The sequence below is a fragment of the Gymnoscopelus microlampas genome (assembly GCF_963454915.1).
Source record: "Gymnoscopelus microlampas genome assembly, chromosome: 6".
Taxonomy (NCBI): Eukaryota; Metazoa; Chordata; class Actinopteri; order Myctophiformes; family Myctophidae; genus Gymnoscopelus; species Gymnoscopelus microlampas.
This window is the reverse complement of record NC_139943.1, coordinates 50,591,474-50,611,597: the sequence shown is the minus strand read 5'-3', so window position 1 is coordinate 50,611,597 and position 20,124 is coordinate 50,591,474. Positions and strand designations below refer to the sequence as shown.

Sequence of the window (20,124 nt, the reverse complement as noted above, 5' to 3'; positions counted from 1 at the left end):
CGGCCTCCTGGTGGCGCTATAATAGGGCAATGTGAAATGGGTGGCATTAATTCCTGCATTTATCGTTGTACTTATAGTGCTCAGTGTGAACGACCCTTAACTGCTGGAATTCCCCCGCAGGCTCAATATAGGTATCTGTCTGTCTGTCTATCTATCTATCTATCTATCTATCTATCTATCTATCTATCTATCTATCTATCTATCTATCTATCTATCTATCTATCTATCTATCTATCTATCTATCTATCTATACATACCTACTCACTCAATGTTTTTTATTTTCTTATTTAGAGTAGCCAACAAAAAAATAGCCCCTTTTCTCTCCTAACTTAGTCATTTTGCCAATTGATTTCCTCCCCACACACATTCACAGCTGTTGTATCCTACTGACTCAGCTGCCAGTGAGGAGCCCCCACCAGGAGGACGTAGGGCCTTCGTCCTACCCTCCCGCCCAACACTCCCTGTTGACAGGCTCCGCCCCCCCCCCCCAGCCCGTAGGAGTACATGCAATGACACTTATATATTACACAACACTCACTGGTGAAGAGGTGGTGGTTGTTCTTCCTCAGTTTGATGGCTCTCTCATAGAGCTTCCTGGCACTCTTCCTGGACTCCACACACAGCCTGGTCCTCATGTTCTTCACCCCCTGCTTGTTGTCCGGGTTGAGGAACACCACGATGGGATACCACTGGGCGTAGTTCAGCCGGTCCACCGCGTTGGGCGTAATGTCCAGCACCGCATGCTTGTCCTGCAGGAGAGAACGTTACGTACACCATGGTTAGTATACAGTAGTTATGATGTCCAGCACCGCATGCTTGTCCTGCAGGAGAGAACGTTACGTACACCATGGTTATTATAGTTATGACGTCCAGCACAGCATGCTTGTCCTGCAGGAGAGAACGTTATAGTTATAGTTATAGTTACGGTAGCTAAAATAACGGAATAACAAAGAAATAGAATTAAAAAACAAAACAAAACATTTAGTTAGCGGAATTATATGTTTTAAACAAGGCCTGGCATTGGCACTTTCAAGCCGTGGGCATACATACATACAGTACATACATACAGTACATACATACAGTACATACAATACATACAATACATACAGTATGTACTGTATGTTGTACATACATACATACGGTACATACTTAATAGCTTTTTGTTTTGTTTTTGTCTGGACAGATCTGATGTTTACAGTTAGAGAACATTATGCAACCTGTTGTTCTTGAATGCGCTCGACCGTAAGCCGCGCTTTGACGACACTTCCAGCGCCCGGCCGGAAGTGTCGTCAAAGCGCGATTTAAAGCAAGGACCATAGGCGCAGGTTTTTAACTGTGACCGATCCGTTATGGAGTTGTGGAATTTCTGTACTGTACCACTCGTCCTAGGATATCATAACATAACTAGTGACTTATAACGTCGGCCGAAATTCTCCTTTAAGGTTGAGGTTGAAAACCACTGGTTTAGAACATGATTACATAAAGAAGAAAGACATACTACTACTACTACTACTAATAATAATAATTATAATTATAATTATAATTATAATTATAATTATAATTATAATTATAATAATTATAATAATAATAATATAATAAAGCCATACTCTGTCAATGATCTGCTTGATGGTGTGAAGACGGATAATCCCTGAACTGCGCTGGTCAGTTCCTGCGTCTCGAGGTTCACTTTCTGGAAAACATGGGAAAAGATGCTGAGCTGATATTATATTTGATACTGATAAGAGACTATGATAAGAGATTATATTTATGATAGAGACAACACTAACTTATATGTGATGATAGAGACAGCACTAGTGACTTATATTTATGATAGAGACAACACTAGTGACTTGTATTTGATAATATATGATATAATAGATTTGAGGTGGAATTACACTGACTTACTGGCTAGCTCAAAAATGTCTGGCTCTTCTCTTGCGAGTTTTTCTCGAGCCACGTCAGCGATGGGCCCAAATATCACCACGGGCCTCAGGAACCCAGCTGCACCAAAACACAAAGACAAAAACACAAACATTACCACTGATTCATTCCTTTAAAGACAAAAAAACCTTCTACCTCAAGCAAACGTTCATCTAGTTTTATAATAGACATACGATCGGAGATCTGTGCCTAACGAAGCATCTGGGGAAAAGAGCTGCTAACACACCTACACACACTGCTTTGAAAACCTATTCTGATACCTTCCCAATACGCAGGGCAGAACCAAGTCTTTTTGTTCTGCAATGCAGTTAGTTTTTACATTTCTGAATTGTTCCCACACAGTTCTACATTGAATTGAGTAGCCCTAGAATGGCTGTGATTTCAAATACATTTCATGTATTCCACAACCAGAGATCAACCCCATGCCCGCCCGGGTAGCAGAATCAGTTATAGTCATAGCGCTGCATGTGTAACTCACTCAATAATTAATATGCTCCACACAAATGGAACAAACTTCAGGACTCTGAAACTGGTGCGATTGGTCTCAATAGAGACATTCAGGGTGTTTCTTGAGGACACACTACATAGTGACTGCACCTGTTTCATGTAACACTGTTTATTTGCATCTGATTTTTAAATCTCTGTGTTGTTATCCATGTCCTCACTGTATTTATTGTCTGATTCATCGCCTTTTGCGATTATTTTAATGTTGTGTTATGCTTCTGCTTTTCTTTTTTGCTTTATTGTTAAATTAGTTGTGACATTGTAATGTGATTCAAATGTTTGTTATCAGGGCGTCCTTGAAAAAGAGAGCTTGCTCTCCATGGGTTTCCCTGAATAAATAAAGGAAAAAGAAAGAAAAGAAAAGAAAGAATTCCTGCGACTTGGAATCAGATATTGCCCTCTAATTTCATATCCATTTGAAAGTTCTGTCAGAAAAAAAGTAAAATATCTCCACTTTTCCACGAGCTGGACAACATTCTCTGCCCCCGACATTCGTTGCGATTGGTGCGGGGTAATTAATCGTCACCTGTCATTCTGTCAATTGTGTGGCCCATACGTTTGTGCTTCTCAAAGGAAGTTTTCACTTGTTCAGTCCAACAATTATTTCGGGCCCCGTCGCATGTAGAGAATGTTGTCCATGTGCAGCTTGTGTAAAAGTGGAGACATTTGACTAAACACTCGTTTTCTGCCAGAACTTTCAAATGGATATGAAACTAGACGACAACATCTGACTCAAAGTCGCAGCAATTCATTATTGGGTGAGTTACACACGCAACGCCATGACTTTAAATGCCGCCACGATTAGTCTGCTACCCGGCCGGGCATGGGGGTGATCTATGACTGTGTATCTGAATACATGAAATGTATGTAATATCACAGCCATTCTAGGGCTAGGAAATAAGATGTCACCATAATATGTTTTGGTAGGCAGAGATCTCTAATGTGAGACTAGCGCCCAAGGATCCAAAGTTGAAATTTCATTCCATCAAACAGTACATGACATTTTTTATCACACCAATGAGCAGCAGCGCCCAATGAGGTGTCTTCTAGCGTTTCTACTGTATCTCTATGAGCTCCACCCTCTCAGTCACATGACTAACCTTCAATCAGTCACATGACTAACCTTCTCTCAGTCACATGACTAACCTTCTCTCAGTCACATGACTAACCTTCTCTCAGCACCACCCTCTCATAGGCTGGGAACTTGGTCTGGACGGGCTGAGCAGACAGGTCTTCTCTGCTCTTTCTCAGGTTCCTCTTGGAGCTGCGAAGGCCCCGGAACCTCCAGAAGTCGGCCCTGTCGCCCCCTGCTGTCTTGGGGAGGGTGTACTGCACGCTGGACAGCTGCTCGGCTCTGGTGACGAAACACAATGACAGAGACATGCAGTTAAAGGAAAGTGACACATCCACAGAGATTTTAAAAGGTTACCACGGTTGATGACCACGCTCCCAACGCCTCCCAGGCTGTATTTCATTGGATACTGCTTCAAATAACGTCCAATTAAAAATGCCCCTAGTGGTGGTACAGGATAACAACACCTGTTCTTATTGGGGATGATGCCTCTAGTGGTGATAAAGGATAACAACACCTGTTCTTGTTGGGGATGATGCCTCTAGTGGTGGCAAAGGGTAACAACACCTGTTCTTGTGTGGGATGATGCCTCCAGTGGTGGTAAAGGGTAACAACACCTGTTCTTGTTGGGGATGATGCCTCTAGTGGTGGTAAAGGGTAACAACACCTGTTCTTGTGGGGGATGATGCCTCTAGTGGTGGTAAAGGGTAACAACACCTGTTCTTGTTGGGGATGATGCCTCTAGTGTTGGTAAAGGGTAACAACACCTGTTCTTGTTGGGGATGATGCCTCTCTCCACCTCTTGGTGGTTCTTGCCGATGCGGATGGCCAGCCAGGAGCCCAGCTTGCCGTTGTAGAGCGTGTCCACCACGCGGAACACCTCGCCCTTGTTGAAGCTCAGGCCGTACGGAGACTCCTTCTCGTACTCAAAGTGCGTCCGGATGTAGAACGAGTCGCCCACATCCGACTCCACAATCCTCCGGTACACTGAGGACCAATCACATTACAGTACACTGAGGACCAATCACATTACAGTACACTGAGGACCAATCACATTACAGTACACTGAGGACCAATCACATTACAGACCAATCAGTAACAGAGGCGATATGACGTCCATTCCCTTACAATTATGTTTAATTATGATGCACACGTACATAACACGCTAATCTATACTTAATATCGTGTGTGGGTGTCCACCAATGAGACCATTTTAATATTAGAAGATTTGGTGTACAGGGTTCCAAGTACAGACCCCTGGGGGATCCCGGTCAATGAAGTACAGCATGTAGGGTTCTAATGTAATGTAATGTAATGTAATGTAATGTAATGTAATCCACCTCCACTCACCATCTTTCTTCTTCTGGGCCAGAATGCTGACCTCTTCACCCTTAGGAAGGTCCAGGAGGAACAACACGGCTTCTTCCCGGATGATGTTTGCAAAATCTACATTATTTACCTGCAATGAAGAGAGATCTGTGGTCTGTATGCTTACAACTTTAAAATAATGTCAAGTGGTTAGCCTTAGGTTTTTATCTCCAAATGACTCCATCGGCCAAATGACCCGATTATGTATTTATTTTATGAAAGCTGCTACCAAATTAAAACATGTGTCTCTTAGCATCTGTCTGATGCACTGTATATTATTAGAGCATATACCTGATATATAGTGAATAATATCTATGTATATTATAGTGAACACTATGTGTAAACTGTAAATATAACTGACCCTGAGAATCTGGTCTCCTTCCTCCAGACCTTCCTTAGCAGCAGGACTGTCCTCCAGAACTCCAGCTACAAAGATTCCCACATCGTTTCCTCCGGCCAGACGCAGACCAACGCTCTCTCCTTTCTTAAACTTCACCAGCTTCATGCTGGGCCTGAGAACACATTTATTAACATCTTATCTATTCTATATATTCTATATATCTATTCATTAACTTCATGCTGGCCCTGAGAACACATTTATTAACATTTATCTATTCTATATATCTATTCATTAACTTCTTAAACTCAAAAGCCTGAGAACACAACGTATCATTATTACCTCATTTATTAACATTTATGAATGGACCTCATTCTATTAAATAACATGTTCATATCATCACTGTCGGATTCAAAGCCTGTACTGTAAGTCCAAAACTGTTACTTTTCAGGAAATGAGAGCATGTCAAACATTTGAATGTTGTTTCTTTCAAAAATAGCAGATCTACAAGGTCACAATGCCTCACATCACTACTTTTACACAAGAATGTCATAATATGACAAAATATCAATAAAGGGCATTACATTAAAAAAATCACACCTGTGTGAAGGTAGCGGCGCCTTTGATACATTTTGTCATCAATAAGTGTTTATAATGTGTTTATAGCCACGTGTCTCGTGAAGCTTGACCAATCACTTTGTTGAAGTGTCTGACCAATCAGAACGTTGACGCAAAAGCCAGGTATAGAGGGCTACCGCTCTATACCTAAAGGTATAGAGCGGCTAGCGCCGCTAAAAAATCACACCCAGTGTGAAGTGGGCGGTGTGTGGTCATCACAACATGACTCACTTTAAAAAAAGGATGAATTACTTGTTTTAAAGTCCATACTGCTATTCATAGGGCTGCACATGTGTCATGTGTTTCGCTAGCCAATCACAGTCCTGAATTTGCAAAGTCAGCCAATCACATTACAGTTAGTGGTGATGACACAAGCTGTAATGTGATTGGCTGACTTTGCAAAAGTATCGATTTGCATTAACAATGGAAGGGTTAGGGGGTATACAAATCTTTTGGTCGGTGTCCAAAACTCACTTATAGGGGGCTGCTACACCGCCCCAAAAACATAGAAATATGAAATATGGAGATAGAGAGTTTGTGCCTGTGAGGGACGATACGTTGAACTCTAAGGTTTGGTTTGTTTCTTTCCTCCAACACTAGTGATGATGATAACGATAATGATAGATGTGGGCAGCACTGGGCACAGGGCGGTGATGATAATGATAGATGTGGGCAGCACTGGGCACAGGGCGGTGATGATAATGATAGATGTGGGCAGCACTGAGCACAGGGCGGTGATGATAATGATAGATACCGTAAGATGCTGTCATCGTGGGCAGCGCTGGGCGCAGGGGCATCAGATGGACTGACTGGCAGGTCCACGTCAGGCTGACCGGGCTGGGCGTACACTGGCTTTGGCTCTGAAACAACAACACACACACACATTTATAAAGACTTTTAAATGTTCAAAACCATACATGCATTTAACCGTTTAAAGGACAACTTTAGTTTTTTACAACCAAGGTTTATATTTTAGCTTGTAATTAAAGTAAGTAAAAGATGAGTGTTATTTTTTTTTTCATTTACTGCTATAGTTTTAGCAATTTTTGCGATATTTTTTACAGTGGGCGGGGGCATTCTGTCCGGTGGCTAAATATGCCTTCTTTACACAATAAAAAAGGTCCTGTGGTCTTTGATGGCCAGATGTGAGTTATTGGGGGCTAGAAGAGCTACTGTAAATAATAATAAAGATAACACCAGGTTATTGTGTAAAAAAAGACATATTTAGCCACCGGACAGAATGCCCCCGCCCACTGTAAAAAAGATCACGAAAATTGCTAAAACTATAGAAAGCAGTACATTTTAAATTTTTAACACTCATCCTTTATTTACTTTAATTACAATCTAAAACATAAACCTTGGTTGTAAAAAAACAAAGTTGTCCTTTAAGACCTGAGGCGATTCTTTAAAATGTTTTTTTGAAAAAAAAAAAAAGAAAAATCAAAATTTTTCAAAAATAGCAGATATACAAGCTCATAGCGCGGCACTCTGCCGCGCTATGAGCTTGTATATCTGCTCTAGCTCTGGTCCCAACCAATAGCATTCATTTCCGTGTGCATTTTTCGGACCGGATATAGAGAGATGGCGGAATTGAAATTGCTGAAAAATAGGCTTAATTTACGCACACGCACACGCGCACACACACACACACACACACACACACACACACACACACACACACACACACACACACACACACACACACACACACACACACACACACACACACACACACACACACACACACACACACACACACACACACACACACACACCTGGGAGAGGAGGAAGAGGTTTCTCCTCTCTGGATGAAGAATCCAGAGGTTTAGGAAGAGGAATCTCATCCACCATCTTGGATGCTGACGTCTTCACCCGGTCATCATCACGACTTCTGTGGCTGGGCACAGAAACATCTGCATTTAACTCCATATTTAACTCACTGATTAACTCTTTATTTAACTTCTTATTCAACTCTTTATTTTAACTCTTTATTTAACTCTTCTCTGGCTGGACACAAAAACAACTCTTAACTTTAACTCACTGATTAACTCTTTATTTAACTCACTGATTCTCATTGGAGCGAGACACCCCAGTGTTTTATCTCTAGGACCCCATTCTACACTGTAAAATCCTCAGGGTTCTTTAAACTCTGAGAATGACTCGTCCCAAGTTAAGATCTGGAAAAAAGGTATTTTATTTTACGAACATGGTACTAACATGTAAAGGTACTCTTCAGAATCACAATCACATGTATTGTCAGGTTTACAGGTGTTAAACAGTGGGTGAAATCATTTTTTGTGCAACAAGCTCCATCGTTTTTGTTATTTCCATGAAAAGAAAGGGAAGAAGAAGGGGGAAGAGAGATCAATCAATAAGAAATAAATGATCTACATATTTACACATAGTACCTGAGGTGAGACATATGGTGCGGTAAGTACCTGAGGTAAGACATAAAGGTGTGTGAGCATAGCAGCGGATCTATACTGAACACATGATATGCTATGGACTTGACAACGCAGTCAGCTGTGTAAAGCTTCATTTGTGCTTCGCCGTATGGCGGTGTCGTTGCGTATCGAAAATAGCAGACATACAAGCTCACAACGCGGCGCGTTGTGACGTGTTGTGAGCTTGTAGGTCTGAGATTTTCAACGCGCAACACCATCGTACGAAGAATAGGCTGACCTATCAGATAACTGCAGCGCTGTGAGGCGCACAGCAGCAGCAGCAGGCTGTCGGGAATGAACCCACACTGACATTGTCAGATCATGATAAAAAACTTTACATGATTATGATGGGTTTTAACGGTTATACTACTTTATCCAAATAATAATATTAATAGTAGGCTTAGATTATAAAATAGCCTAATAACAGCGTTTTCCCAATACCGGCTAACGGAAACACTGGGTCAGGAATGTGCTTCCTAAATTCGACACAAGCTGTCAAAAAAACAAATCCAAATGGACCATTTAATTGTTCGTCTCTCTCTGCCGGATCTGCACTTTATGTTGTTGTGTGCTGTTACACCACAGATACAGAGGAGGTCGATGGGGCGGAGCTACAGAAGAGAGGGGAGGTCACATATGGGGGCGGAGCTACAGTCAGAGGTTAAGTCCAGACCAACAGTTGGAGCATGGTGGTCTTGAAGGTCAGTGTTCTGCCTTTCTTCTCCTTCATCTATTTTTAGATCAGTTTATGGAAGGATGGCAGAGAAAGAGAACGGCGTGGCTCTGGTTCCACTTTAACAACGTACAGGTCAGAGGTCAAGGCCCTCGGGTGGCTCAGTGGTAAAAAGTGCCCGCCCACCACCATGGAGGTTGTGGGTCTGAATCCACCGTGGTGCATCCGGCTTTGTCTAACGTCTTTACGAACACAACTGGAAAAAAAATTTGCACTCTGCGATTTGGGTCTGGCACCACTCCATAGAGAATCCATTTCCTGCTCCAGAAGACGTGGGTGACCAATCAGGGCCCAGTATTCGAATATGGGAGACTGTAATTGGTAGTTGGTTGTAGGTCTAACCAACTGCGTCGAGGGCTATTGTTTTGATCCCGCCCCTTGGGGAAAAAAACGTCCTCATGGAAGCACCAGACTCATATCCACGCAGTGATATAGTGCTACGCGAGGCTGCGTAATGCTATGGGCTGGGGGGGGGGGGGGGGGGGCTGTCAGCGTGGAGTGTTGGGCGAGAGAAGTAGGACGAAGGCGGGGGCTCCTCACTGGCAGGTGAGTCAGTAGGATACAAAAGCAGTGACAACACACACTAATGTGTGTGAGGAGGAATTAATGGGCATAACAACTACATTGGGGAGAATAAAGGGGGGGGGGCAACTTAAATAAAAATAAAAGGTAGAGGTCAAGCAGATGGAACCACAGAGATCCCAAAACAGTCTGAGATCACCTCGCAATAATTACCTCTGCTGGGGCTAGTTGCACCACCTCACACTAAGTTCAAACTTAGCCTAGTTATAGCTTAACCCAGGGGTCTTCAACCTTTTCAGGCCAGGGACCCCCAAACTGATGGGGTGATGGAGCAGGGACCCCCTACCTCATAGGGTAGGGGAGGCTACCACATATATCGTATATTTATGTATACAATTGTGTTTTATATGTATAAACATGAAAAAAAATGGTTGCCTGCTCCTATACGCACAGGTTGTCCCAGTAGTAGCCATGGTTCACCTGGTTCAACTAGGCTAAGTTTGAACTTAGCGTGAGGTGGTGTAACTAGCCCCTGATCCTTTGTTTTGATTTGTGTGATCATGTGATCATGAGGTGTCATTGTCACATGTACCTCCACAACACTTCTCATAAAGTATTCTATCATAAATCTATGTATAAACTAGGAAACTAGCCACCTATAATTCTATCTTATCTATCTATACATCTATGTATAAGGCAACATCTATAATTCTATCATATCTATAAATCTATGTATAAACTAGACAACATCTATAATTCTATCATATCTATCTATAAATCTATGTATAAACTAGACAACATCTATAATTCTATCATATCTATCTATAGATCTATGTATAAACTAGACAACATCTATAATTCTATCATATCTATCTATAAATCTATGTATAAACTAGACAACATCTATAATTCTATCATATCTATCTATACATCTATGTATAAACTAGACAACATCTATAATTCTATCATATCTATCTATACATCTATGTATAAACTATAATTCTATCAAATATATCTATAAATCTATGTATAAACTATAATTCTATCAAATATATCTATAAATCTATGTATAAACTAGACAACATCTATAATTCTATCATATCTATCTATAAATCTATGTATAAACTAGACAACATCTATAATTCTATCATATCTATCTATACATCTATGTATAAACTAGGTAACATCTATCATTCTATCATATCTATCTATAAATCTATGTATAAACTAGACAACATCTATAATCCTATCATAAATCTATAAAACTATTCATCATCTCTATAAATCTCAGACTTACGGCAAAATCCAATGTAGGAGTCTATGAAGGAGACATAAAGTCCAGCATGGTTACACACTGTATGGAAAAACCTTATGAACATGTGTGTGCGTGTGCGTGTGCGTGTGCGCGTGCGTGTGCGTGTGCGTGTGCGTGCGTGTGCATGTGTGCGTGCACGGGATCGTGTGTGTGTGTGTGTATTTTTACCTGCCGTTGCTGACGTGTGGGGGGGAGGGTCTGGACTGGTCTGAGGGATCAGACCGCCGGTCGGGGGAGTGGGATCGGGAGCTGCGGCGATGTCTGTCGTGGGATCGGTTGGAATGGTCTGACGCCAGAGAATGGACGTCTGAAATGTCTGAGTACACACCACAACACACCACAACACAACACAACACAACACAACACAATACATTTAAATTACAGTCATTTTGCAGACACTTTTATCCAAAGCGACTTACAATAAGTGCATTCAACATAGGTAAGCAAGAAAACTACTAATCACCAGAAGTCTTAAGTGCATTCTCTACAAGCAACTAAGAGTATACATGGCGCTAAGGTAAAAGTGCAATATATCAGCTACCTACTTCCTTAAACAGATGAGACAAATAGGAAAAAGGCATTTTGTTCCAAAAATGTGTTTTGCTAAATTAGACCTGCTGGTGGCGCTATAACAGGCCAATGTGAAATGGGTGGCATTTCTTCCTCGGCCTACTGGGAAGGTGCGCACAAGATTTCACGGAAATCGCACGCTGCGTTCATGATTTGAGGTATTGTGTTCAAAACGACCAATCCTGCAAACTTTGAAAGCCAATCTTAGCCAATCAAGATAAAATATGGAGAATCGGACATATCCACATTGATCACATGACTATAGAGATACTGTGTACCGATTTGCATGAGGTTTGGTCAAAATCTGTAGGAGTGATATCCAAAAATGTGTTTTGCACAAATCGGCCTCCTGGTGGCGCTATAACAGGCCAATCTGAAAAATGCAGGACAGATGTTTGGCTTTGGCATCCAGGGAGTGTGTGTGCACAGTGTCGCAGTGGCTTGGCTAACGGTGCCGGAGATTAGCTGTTCACACGGACACACGGACGGACGGACAAGGTGCAAAACATACTCTCGCCATGCCTTTAGGCCTGGTGGAGACAATAAGTGTATCAAATAAACAAGATCCAATAAAACAAGAGCTCGTACAAATAATTGACAACAAGTAGGCAAGGCTAAGAGGAAGGGTCAGGGTAGTGCTTCCTGAAGAAAGATGGGCAGTGAGTCTGCTGTCTTGACATCAGTGGGGAGTTCTTCCACCACTGTGGGGCCAGAACAGAGAAAAGCTGTGACCGAGTAGATCGGCCAGAAGGACCACTGAGCGACGAGGCAATCAGTCGCCCCGAGGCGGCAGACAGAAGTGGTCAGGCAGGGGTGTAAGCCTGGACCATAGCCCGGAGGTAAGAAGGAGCTGTTCCTTTCACTGCCCTATAGGCTAGCACCGGGGTTTTACACTGGATGCGAGCCACTACGGGGAGCCAGTGTAAAGAACGGAGAAGGATGGTTGTGTGGGAGAACTTGGGGCGGTTGAACACCAGACGAGCCGCAGCTTTCTGAACAAGCTCCAGAGGTCTGATGGCAGACGCCGGAGCACCAGCAAGGAGGGAGTTGCAGTAGACCAGGCGGGATATGACAAGAGCCTGGATGAGCACCTGGGCTGTCTTCTCAGTGAGGAAGGGGCGAATCCTCCTGATTATAGAGGAGGAATCTGCAGGGACGGCGTCACCGATGCGATGTTTGCCGAGAACGACAGTTGGTCGTCCAGGGTCACACCCAGATTCCTTGCAGTCCGAGTTGACGTCACCACAGCATTATCAATGGAGATGGCCATGTCTCGGTGCGACCATAACAATCATGGCATGTCAGATACACAATGCATCCTATTCCAGGTCCCCAGACCCCTGGGACCCCCCCCCCCCCTGGAACCCCCCTGGGGGTCCCCAGAGCCCTGGTTGAGGTGAGTTCTCACCGTCTCTATCAGAGGCGTTGGCTGAAGGCAGGCTGTCGTCCATGTCTGGGATGTTGAGCAGTGTGGCGCGCTCGTCTCTCTGCACCACCATCTTTAACTTGCCCTTTGACCTCTCAATCAGCTTCTTTGCGTCTATCAGGGACAGGTTCTCCGTCACCGTGCCGTTAATCTGACAGACAGGAGGAAAACATGTTTAATCTGACAGACAGGAGGACAACATGTTTGATCTGACAGACAGGAGGACGTGTTTTTGAAAAATAATATTTAAAAAAAACGTTCAGAACCCAAGATATCATCATTTGAAGTTTTGCTGCTCCATTCACTTCTTGTTTAACTTATTACTGAAAAAGGCTGTATCTCGGCTCCTGAGCACTTTTTTTTACTATGCATTTTTCAATGTTATTATGTTATTTTCAAAAGGTAGACAATTAATGTCAACAAGGTCCAATGACCTCGTTGACATTTGTGAAACCACACAGTGCAACCCTCAGTGATTAGCACCCATCAGGGGATCGATTATACTGGAGATAAATGTTCTGTGACTACTTGAAAAAGGTATAAGAAAATTGAAAAATTTCTGGCACAGTTCGCAATTATTTTTTTTATTTAATTGGCACTGAATCAGTTAAGACTTAAAAAGAGCAGAGTGGGTCTCATATCGTCAAACCTCCTATCACCGTTTTACAACGTTTCTATTTTCTTTAACCCACTAAGATGAGGAAAGCATTCTGTCGTTTTAGATTTTAACCACTTTAACCATTAGCTTATAAAACTCTAGCACTTAATGTGTTAAAGGTAGGGTAAGTGATATTTTTTGGTTAAAACAAAAAGTTTTTTGTTAAAAGGTTAAAGCACTATATTGTGATAGTAATCATTGCTATAGAGTGTTTGTTCAGTAACAGTTGTCTCCCTGTCTCTCCAGCTCTTTAATAAACAGAAAATACATTTTCTGGTAGGTGACAAAATCTCAGCCAATCAGGAGAAAGTACCCATTTATCAGCTTATTTTTATAGTGTTCCAGTTCCAAATTTGTCTGCTAATTTCTTAGTGTCATCACTTCCAATGTCATTTGTTTAGTCTATATCCTCACTGAGTTCTCTGTCCTGATAAAATTGGAATTGAAACTGAAACTGAACTGAAAATGCATTTTCTGTTTAATAAAGAGATGGAGACATGGAGACTCCTATTACTGAACAAACACTCAATAGCAGTGAGGACTATCAGAATATAGAGCTATTTAACACTTATTTTAACCAAAGAAAATCACTTGCCCTACCTTTAAGTACAGTACTTGAGTAAATGTACTCAGTTACTTTACACCACTGCTCTCACCTATGGAGTCGGTGGAGGCTCCTCACTGGCAGGTGAGTCAGTAGGATAAAACAGCAGTGTCAACACACACACAGTGTGTGTGTGTGTGTGTGTGTGTGTGTGTGTGTGTGTGTGTGTGTGTGTGTGTGTGTGTGTGTGTGTGTGTGGAGAGGCATTAATTGGCATAAGGACTAAAAGGTCTAAAAAAAGAGAAGCCTTAAGTAAAGCAGGCCATCGTTCGTCTCTCACCTTCAGCACAACGTCTCCTTCCTGGATGTTTCCATCCCGTGCGGCGAGGCTCTCTGGGGAGATGTCCTTCACAAAGATATGGCTGGCCAGACGAAGACCATATTCTGCTTAGAGAGGGAACAGACAGGATGTTTGTTAGTCTGTCTGTCTGTCTGAGTCTGTCTGTCTGTCTGCACCACTGACATCCATGGAGTTTTAGAGAAACGGAGTGATTTTTCCCGTCTCTACACCAATAATAGCAGATCTACAAGCTCAAAAGGCAGGCTGAGTCGCGTTGTGAGCTTGTAGATCTGCTATTTTTGGTGAATGCCCCCCCCCAGAATAGGTATGCTGGGGTTGAAGTGGTTAAAGGTAGGGCAACAGATAAGGGACAACATCTCACATTTACAGTACATAGTAACATAGTAACTAAGTCCATATCTAGACAACATACAACATGCGATGACATCACAAGAGGGGGAAGTTGCTAGTTGTACTTCATGATGTAAATGGTGCATTTATATAGCTTTACCTTCACCCATTCACACACACGCACACACACACACACACACACACACACACACACACACACACACACACACACACACACACACACACACACACTCTGACAGCAGAGGAAACCATGCAAGGCACCCCTGCTTTGGGGTCTGCTGCTCTCTCCGGTTTGAGTAACATGCTCTAATGGCTATAGTACACACTGCAGGATATCTATTACACATTTATAACATATTTATAAAATATTTATAACATGCTCTAATGGCTATAGTACACACTGACAAAACCCCCGATCCGACGCTTTGGGCTTTGATCGGCGAGGTTTTGCTCGCTGTGTGGGAAAGGCTCTGTGAGAGGATCTACCCGCGATAATAGCGATGTTTCTAGATATCTAGCAGAGAGAGAGAGAGAGAGTGTGTGTGTTTTAACAGACAGATAGATGGATAGTTTGCAAAAAGAAGTCACGGTGGCACAGATTTATACAAAAGAATGCTAAAAAGGACCCAGATAAGCCTTCAGGGCGTTTCCATTAATCAGGTCCTGTGTATTCCCGAGAGAGAGAGAGAGAGAGAGAGAGAGAGAGAGAGAGAGAGAGAGAGAGAGAGAGAGAGAGAGAGAGAGAGAGAGAGAGAGAGACATACAGAGAAATAGATCATTATTTAATGTCAATTAATAGCGTCCTGTCCCGGTCTCGGGCATGTTATGTCACGGGAGCCGTGCACGTTTTTGTGAGACGTTGGTTAAAATGAATGGCCTAACTGTAACTGTTTAACAGTCATACAGTGTGTTCCTGTCCTAACTGTAACTGTTTAACAGTCCTACAGTGTGTTCCTGTCCTAAATGTAACTGTTTAACAGTCCTACAGTGTGTTCCTGTCCTAAATGTAACTGTTTAACAGTCCTACAGTGTGTTCCTGTCCTAAATGTAACTGTTTAACAGTCCTACAGTGTGTTCCTGTCCTAAATGTAACTGTTTAACAGTCCTACAGTGTGTTCCTGCCCTAAATGTCACCTCTGGCTAAGAACACAAGTCCCTGGTTATGGCAAAGGGCCATAACCAAATTAACCTGTACGACCCAGCAATGAGCTTGGATATCACTAAGGTATTATTAAGGTATTATTGCTGCTTCTGGTTCAGTCGGTAAGTCTCAAATCCTAGAGACCAGGATTGCTGCATGTTTTTGTGAGGGTACCTACCCTAGGAGACACGGGGTGAACATGCAAACTCCACACAGAAAGGCCCTTTCACCAACCCCACCTAGGGTATGGGCACTGATGACGCGGAGGAGAGGACACGCCCACAGCGCCCCCGGCGGGAATCGAACCCAGGACCTTCTAGCTGTGAGGCGATAGCGCTACAGACTGCGCCACCTCGCCCCCTGCACTGTACTGTACTTACTGTACTTACTGTACTTAGTGTACTTTCATGTGAGGCTTACCTTCATTCTTGCGGGACTTGACCAGAGTGACCTTGGCGGGCCGCGGGGGGAAGTTGTGCGACCGGCGGTCCGACCGCGGCGAGAGGCTCCTCTCCCGCGAGCCGCTCCTCTCTCGGTCCCGGTCGCGGTCGCGGTCCCGGTCGCGGTCACGGTCCCGCCGGCTGCCGCTGCGCCCGCTACGCCTCCCGCCGACCCCATGGCTGCTGTAGGCGACGCTGCGCCCGCTGCGCGTCTCGTAGATCTCCTCGTCGTAGCTGTCCTCCTCCTCGGCCTCCGACATGGTCTCTCTCTCCCCCAGGCGGCTCAGAGGAACGTGGACCTTCCTCTTCCGTCTGATGGTCTGAGAGACAAACAGAGTGTAAAGTAACTAAATACATTTACTCAGGACCTTCCTCTTCCGTCTGATGGTCTGAGAGACGGACACAGTGTAAAGTAACTAAGTACATTTACTCAGGACCTTCCTCTTCCGTCTGATGGTCTGAGAGACAGACAGAGGAAACAGTGGCTGTACATCACGCTCAATGCACGTGAACACATATACATGAAAGGGGGCTTGAGCCCCTGCCCAAATTACCCGTCGGTAAAAAGGTGCCCTCTGCAGAGTCCAGACTGAAATCAAAAAACAAAAACTGTCCCTAGCGGCCTAACGGCAAGGCCGACGGAAAAAAAGTGTACAGAAATTGTTAAAATTATGTTTTTATGTGGACACGCCTCCAGGTCATTAAGTATACCTGGTTCTCACCTTAGCACCTCCTCCACCACCTTAGCACCACCCACCTGTACTAGTCCCTCCTCCTCCTCATGCCCACACCTGCTGTGTTATGATAATGAGGGGGAGGGTATGTTTTTACTATGTCACTAAAGCGCAGCCTGTTTCTCTATTGGCACGTTTGACCCTGAAGGTTTCAGCCTCCAGGAAGAAACTCCAAATAGTCAGAGAAGACATAAAACCACCACCGGGGGGCTTAATGAAGTTCTATCAACCTCATAGACACATGAAATCAGAAAAAGTGCAAAAACAGCACCAGCTCTTCAAAACTCAATCGAAAACCGGCGATCGAAAATTTTCGTTTTAAAGATGTTTTGGCCATCATCTCTTGAACGGAAGGTCCAATCTGCTCAGTTCAAAGCTTGTTGGGTGCGTAACTTTGAGGGCATTGAGCATGCAATGATTCCTTTGAATTTTTGGGGGGATTTTCGGGCCTAAAAGTATGGTAATTGTTCGTAAAAAAAAATCCAATGGGTGCCCTTTTGAAATTCCAGCCCCTGCCTCTTCAAATCCTTCTGCACGTCCCTGCGCTCAAACAAAACACCTCGTCGCCGCCTGGTTCTGTGTGACGTCAGTAATTACGTTTAACTCATTGACTGCCGTTGACGAGTACACTCGTCATTCAACTCCTCAATTTGACGAGTCACTCGTCAAGTGGTGTTTTCAGTGGTTTTCGCTAGAGGGCGCTGTTCCGCAGCCTGTGAATCATGATGATGATGATGATGAAGAGCACAGCCAACGATCACGTGATCACAACAAAATGGAGCTGGTTTTGTTTAGTATTATAGGATTTATACAAATCTAGTTTTATCTGCTCTCTGTTGCCTTTTTAGCGAAAACAAGCACCATAACTATCGCGGGAGAACACATTTTTTTCCTCCGATTCTGAGATTCTGAGACCCCCCTACGTCTATGAGAGCCCCCTACGTCTATGAGACCCTCCTACGTCTTTTAAAGCCATCAGCGAGGTGGATCGGTGTGAAAAAGAACATTCTATGATTTTTCGAAAGTTCGTGAAAACGCTCAGAATGGCTGGTAAGGGCAACCATAGAGGATGTTTTAACTCTGGCAGTCAATGAGTTAATATTATATGATAAATATTTCCTCTAGTGTTGGAAAGGGAATCTAATGCAATTGAGTAACTTGAAAAGTGCTCTATAAATAAAATATGTTTCATTGACACAGTCAAGCGACTGAATTGAATGAAACGGCGTCTCCTGCTGTGTCCTGCATTAGTCTGTATATGCACACCATGCATACAGACTGGAGCAAATCTGGAGCAAAAGATACTTTTTTTTCATCATTTGAGACAAATTCCGTAGAGGAGAAAGCAGGGGGTTTCACACACACATGGTAGATCACAGACGTTCAAAGGACAAAAAGGAACTACGGACGCTACACAGAGCTTAGAGGAAACCAGACGCAAGACATTTCTAGATGATAAACAGTACATACACAGGTTTATAGATACTTCTAGATCAGCGGTTCTCAACCAGTGGTCCGGGGACCACCAGTGGTCCTTGAGGGGGTTCCAGGGGGTCCCAAGACAAATTAATAGTTAGGAACCAAATTGACCCTTGTGTGCCTGTAACTCTGAAAGTGTACAAATGGAACCAAATGGACCCTTACGGGTCCATTTGGTTCCATTTGTACACTCTCAGAGTTAAATTAACACTGATGATGATACTGCAGTGTAGATTGGGACCCCCAAGAAATCAAAATGGTTGAGTACCTGGTAAATCTTTTCAAATGGGGGTCCCTGGGGGTCCTTGACGCAAAAAAGGTTGAAAACCACTGTTCTAGATCAGGGGTTCCCAAGGTTGGGGTCGCGACCGACGGTGGGGTCGCGAAATTATTTTGGGTCATAAAAAAAATAATAAAAAAAACGTTTTTATTTTTATTTTTTATTTTAAATTCAACAGAATGGATGAAATACAACCTAAAATGATTACAAATAGTACATTTTACCATTTTAATACATTTCAAATGCGCACCGAACGTGCAAGTTTATGGGCATAAATTACCTCCAGGTTTAGGTGGGGTCGCGAGTCAATGGCCACCTTATTTTGGGGTCGCGGGCTGAAAAGTTTGGGAACCCTTGTTCTAGATGACATACAGGTTTACAGATACTTACTATCTTAGCGTTCTTGCCACTCTTGCGGAGCTGCTGTACGGCGTACGCATGCTCCACGTTGTCCATGGACACAGTGTTGACCATGACCACTCTGTCATTCTCCCTGGAGACACAAAAAAACATTCATTCACACAACAGTGATGCTACATCGTTTTATACAATATGTAGTGGGGGGGGGGGGGGGTCCTTGGCCTGAAAACCTTGAGGACCCCTGGCTTAAGGGGTTCAAACTTGGTTGAAGTTGGTTTAGCGATAGCAACGCTGTCCGTTGGTGCTGAACCCATTAAGACCGTTGTTCTAGTTTTTTGTTTTTTTTTGTCTTACGCTTATGATTTTTTGTACGTACACTGTTTTGTATGTAGGTCTGAGTCTGTTGTAGTCTGTTGTTGTTGTAGTCTGTTGTCTAAATGTAAACTGTAAAATTGCAAAAATAAATGATTGGAAAAAAAAAAAAAAGACCGGGAACGCATCTGTGTCATTTTATACATTTCTTTGGCTATTCAAAAATATCAGATCTACAAGATCATAGCGCAGCACAGAGTGCCGCACTATGAGCTTGTAGATCTGCAATTTGTTTTTAAATCGTGACTGCCTGGTTGATGTTCTTGCATTCTCCATAACACTTGCCTCAAGCAGATATACACTTGACCCCCTGCTTTTTACAGCAGCATCTGCGTGTACTACAGTTTCCCTCACAGTTGCAGCTGATGAATATCAGTAGATAGTCTGGGGCAATGGGGTCTGTGGTAGGGACTGGTGCATAGCCTTCTCCTCCCAGTTTCCACCCATAGTCGAGGACATCCAGTGATGGACTTTGTAGCAGTAGCCAGTCTCTGGTTTGGAGATATACCCGGAGAGAATGTTGTGCTGCAGCTGTTGTAGTCGGGGGCCGTTTC

At 43.3% G+C, this 20,124-nt stretch overlaps 1 protein-coding gene across 3 annotated transcripts in view; it reads right to left on the bottom strand.

Annotated features, from left to right (window-relative positions):
* tjp1b (tight junction protein 1b) overlaps nt 1-20,124 on the bottom strand; it is a 60,774-nt gene that overhangs the window by 21,200 nt on the left and 19,450 nt on the right. For 2 of the 3 annotated variants that reach the window (XM_084059276.1, XM_084059278.1), the window contains exons 4-17: nt 19,229-19,331; nt 16,326-16,665; nt 14,393-14,496; nt 12,833-13,001; nt 11,023-11,170; nt 7,616-7,737; nt 6,595-6,700; nt 5,247-5,397; nt 4,868-4,976; nt 4,285-4,504; nt 3,615-3,799; nt 1,906-2,001; nt 1,608-1,690; nt 539-749 (exon numbers count right to left, since the gene is read on the bottom strand). In XM_084059276.1, the coding sequence (XP_083915402.1) occupies nt 539-749; nt 1,608-1,690; nt 1,906-2,001; nt 3,615-3,799; nt 4,285-4,504; nt 4,868-4,976; nt 5,247-5,397; nt 6,595-6,700; nt 7,616-7,737; nt 11,023-11,170; nt 12,833-13,001; nt 14,393-14,496; nt 16,326-16,665; nt 19,229-19,331 (2,147 nt within the window). Of the gene's footprint in view, nt 1-538; nt 750-1,607; nt 1,691-1,905; nt 2,002-3,614; nt 3,800-4,284; nt 4,505-4,867; nt 4,977-5,246; nt 5,398-6,594; nt 6,701-7,615; nt 7,738-11,022; nt 11,171-12,832; nt 13,002-14,392; nt 14,500-16,325; nt 16,666-19,228; nt 19,332-20,124 lie in introns of all 3 variants that reach the window. The other variant, XM_084059277.1, reaches the window with a different exon arrangement.